The sequence below is a fragment of the Phymastichus coffea genome, unplaced genomic scaffold, assembly GCF_024137745.1.
Source record: "Phymastichus coffea isolate CEN01 unplaced genomic scaffold, Cenicafe_Pcof_1.1 PCOF00008, whole genome shotgun sequence".
NCBI lineage: Eukaryota > Metazoa > Arthropoda > Insecta > Hymenoptera > Eulophidae > Phymastichus > Phymastichus coffea.
In genome coordinates this window covers 1,957,067-1,960,328 of record NW_026706819.1, presented here as the reverse complement: position 1 = coordinate 1,960,328, position 3,262 = coordinate 1,957,067, and the positions used below count along the sequence as shown (strand labels likewise).

Genomic DNA, 3,262 nt, shown 5'->3' with positions numbered 1-3,262 from the left:
TTTGAAACCAGAATAATCTGGCAAAGTGATTTTAATTGTACTATCACCATTTTCTTTTTTCTTCGCAGCACGATATACTTTAATTTTACATGAACTACAAATAGCACTGGGTAAATTAACATCATTAACATCATAACTGCAAACTTTTTCAATCTTTAACAGTAATGCACCAGCAATATCCCTCAAATCATTTTTCTTTTGTAAACACAACAAACATATTTTCGATCGATTTTCTTCGTGGGTTAGAGCGCGACTTTTTATTTTATGCATATTCGCGAAAGACTACAATACTTCTCATGCATTGACGCGATCAAAACAGAGAAATAACTTTCACAACACACCTGACAATCGAGTGCGACGCTCTGTTTCAAAATTTCGACGAAGACTGATATATTGATACGCACTATAATGAAAAGATGTACATCATTTATGCTAATAGAGAATTTTTTGTAAAAATAATTTTTTATTTGAATACCAATGAGAAAAATTACTTTTACTTAAGCTTCGAAAAATATATTTAGACGTTGCAAATATTTTCTTCGTGAAAAAAATTGACATAAACGTGATTTTTTTCACTTTTTTATATTTCTTTTTTCAAAAATGAGTTTTTTCAAAAACGGCCCTCAGAAATTCTGTAAAAATTTAAATGAGCTTACATTTTGTGTTTCTGAATCGAACCCCATGATTTTTTCGTGGTGCTTTTCCATGCTATTTAAAGTTGGTTCAGGACCACCGTGCTGGGTCACATGACCTTGTGTGATGATGAGTCAGAAGATGGCTATTATATCCCTCACCTTGCTGTAATGAAGGAATCCAGCGAGACTACGAAGTGCAGACCTGTCTTCGATGCTTCTGCAAAAACTTCCAATGGTATTTCGCTCAACGATGTTCTTATGCCTGGTCCTACAATTCAGGACACCATTTTCAAACAAATCTTACGATTCAGAACACATCAATATGTTGTTACTGCAGATATCGAGAAGATGTATAGGCAGATTCTTGTGCATCCTGACGGCCGAAAATATCAAAAAATTTTGTGATATTTTCAAGGTAGAATTCTTACTTTTATCCTCAATACGGTGACATTTGGTACTTCTAGCGCTCCATTCCTTGCGATTCGTACTCTTCATCAGCTTGCGCGAGATGAAGCGAAAGATTTCCCTCGTGTCAGCAAGCTTCTTCTTCGTGACTTTTATGTCGATGATTTCGTATCCGGTGCTGATTCTATCGAAGAAGTTTTGAGTATCCGAGATGAAATGATCGAGCTCCTAAGTCGTGGTGGGGTTGTCATCCGCCAATGGGCTTCGAATCAGGTCGCTGCTCTAAGTAACATAGGCAAGAAGATCTTCAATCTTGAGTGTGGAGTAACAGAAAACTCTATTCACAAACTCTAAGAGTCATTTAGGATTCTGAACGAGATGTCTTCACTTTCTCTGTAAAAACTATCGACCCTCAAGCTACGTCTACAAAAAAAAAGCTTGTGTCTGAAGTTGCCAAGGTTTACGATCCTCTGGGCCTTTTGGATCCCGTAATTCTTGGTGCTAAGGTATTGATTCAGGATTGCTGGAAAGCATTAATCAATTGGGATGAATCATTGCCACAAAACATTCATACGAAGTGGGTATCTTTGGCTAACCAGCTTCCTTGTTTGCAAGATTTTGCAACTCCTCGACACTTACTATGTCCCAATGCTGTCTCGGTTCAGATCATCGGATTTGGGGACGCATGCAAAGATGGTTGTGGTGCTTGTATTTTCATCAGATCAATTGACAAAGATGGCAAAATTACCATCAGGCTGGCTTGTAGCAAATCTAAGGTAACACCTCTTAGTGGTCTTACGATTCCTCGTTTAGAACTTTGTGCTGCAGTCATGCTGAAAAGGTTGTATGTCGAATTGAAATCGCAGCTGGACTGTCCCATCTCACGCATTATTCTCAAGTCTGATTCAAAAATAGTGCTTTGTTGGATTAAAAAGGCTCCTCATTTATTGCGAACGTTTGAAGCAAACAGAGTCGCTGAAATCCAAACCTTAGGTAATGAAGTCGAATGGGGATACGTCTGCTCAGCCGACAACCCCGCTGACGCTTTATCGCGAGGCCAACTGCCTTCTGAGTTTATGGTAAACTCTCTGTGGACTTCTGGTCCCAAATGGCTAACTCTTCCTATCAATGAGTAGCCTGAATCAGTCAACTCCGCTATATCTGAAATTCCTGGATTGAAGAAAACCACTTGTTTAATTACCACGCTTTCACCTAGTGACATGTACTCTCGTTTTTCTAGTTTTCAACGTTTGATTCGAGTTGTTGCTTACATGCGTCGTTGGATAGGCATAAAAGCGAGAGGCAAAAGTGTCCAACTCTTTCCTGATACCAAAAATAAAGATGAACGAATGGTAAAAATTAGGAAATTAGTTCCTCCTTTAACCCGTTCTGAGGTGGAAAAAGCTGAGATTCAGATCTTCACTATGGTCCAGCTTGAATGTTTCCCCAAAGAAATAAATCTTCTAAAGACCGCTCTGGAGTCTAGTCCAGGCAATTATGCAGTTCCATTTAGGAAAAGTACAAAATTCGATGAGTTGAATCCTTTCATAGGAGAAGATGACTTAATCAGAGTAGGTGGCCGATTAAAAAAAGGCTAAATTAATTTACGTTACAAAACATCCTATTCTGTTGCCAAGTAATCATCATGTCACTGATCTCATCATACGTGACTTGCATGAGAATAATCTTCACACTGGTATTCAATCGACTCTATATCTTCTCCGGCAAAGATTTTGGATTCTCAATGGAAAAAATCAGATTCGTGGCATTATTCATCGTTGTATCGAGTGCATCCGCCAATCTCCTAATATGATGCACGCTAAAATGGCTGATTTACCTGAGTCTCGTGTGACTCAATCGCTGCCTTTCAATCACACTGGTCTGGATTTCTTCGGCCCTATCCTCATCAAAGAGAAGAAAGATCGATATCGAAGCTTCATCAAAAGCTACGGCTGTGTCTTCGTATGTATGGCTTCAAAAGCCGTACACATCGAGCTTGCTTCCGATCTTTCAAGCGAAGGCTTCTTAGCAGCCTTACGACGGTTTGTCAGTCGAAGAGGGGTCCCTTCGCATATCTTCTCAGACAATGGTACTAATTTCGTTGGTGCAAACAGAGAACTTCTCGAAATATATAAGTTGTTTGAAACTGACGAGTTCAAAAAAGATATAAGGAGTTACACTCTTGTGACAGGGCTATAGCGATGCTCGCTGGCCCTGTGTGC

At 39.3% G+C, this 3,262-nt stretch overlaps 1 protein-coding gene across 1 annotated transcript; it reads left to right on the top strand.

Annotated features, from left to right (window-relative positions):
• The first annotated feature begins 746 nt into the window (after window positions 1-746).
• Window positions 747-2,638, top strand: LOC131670067 (uncharacterized). Its single transcript, XM_058945395.1, has 4 exons — window positions 747-985; window positions 1,100-1,364; window positions 1,406-2,119; window positions 2,177-2,638. The coding sequence occupies exons 1-4, from the start codon at window positions 747-749 to the stop codon at window positions 2,636-2,638; spliced, it is 1,680 nt and encodes a 559-aa protein (XP_058801378.1).
• The last annotated feature ends 624 nt before the right edge of the window (window positions 2,639-3,262 follow it).

Excerpts from the sequence above, each read along its gene's own strand:
- LOC131670067 (XM_058945395.1), top strand. The coding sequence starts at position 747 with ATGACCTTGTGTGATGATGAGTCAGAAGATGGCTATTATATCCCTCAC. Across the intron at positions 1,365-1,405 it reads TCTTCAATCTTGAGTGTGGA|GATTCTGAACGAGATGTCTT; the intron begins GTAACAGAAAAC and ends AGAGTCATTTAG. Across the intron at positions 2,120-2,176 it reads AACTGCCTTCTGAGTTTATG|CCTGAATCAGTCAACTCCGC; the intron begins GTAAACTCTCTG and ends ATCAATGAGTAG.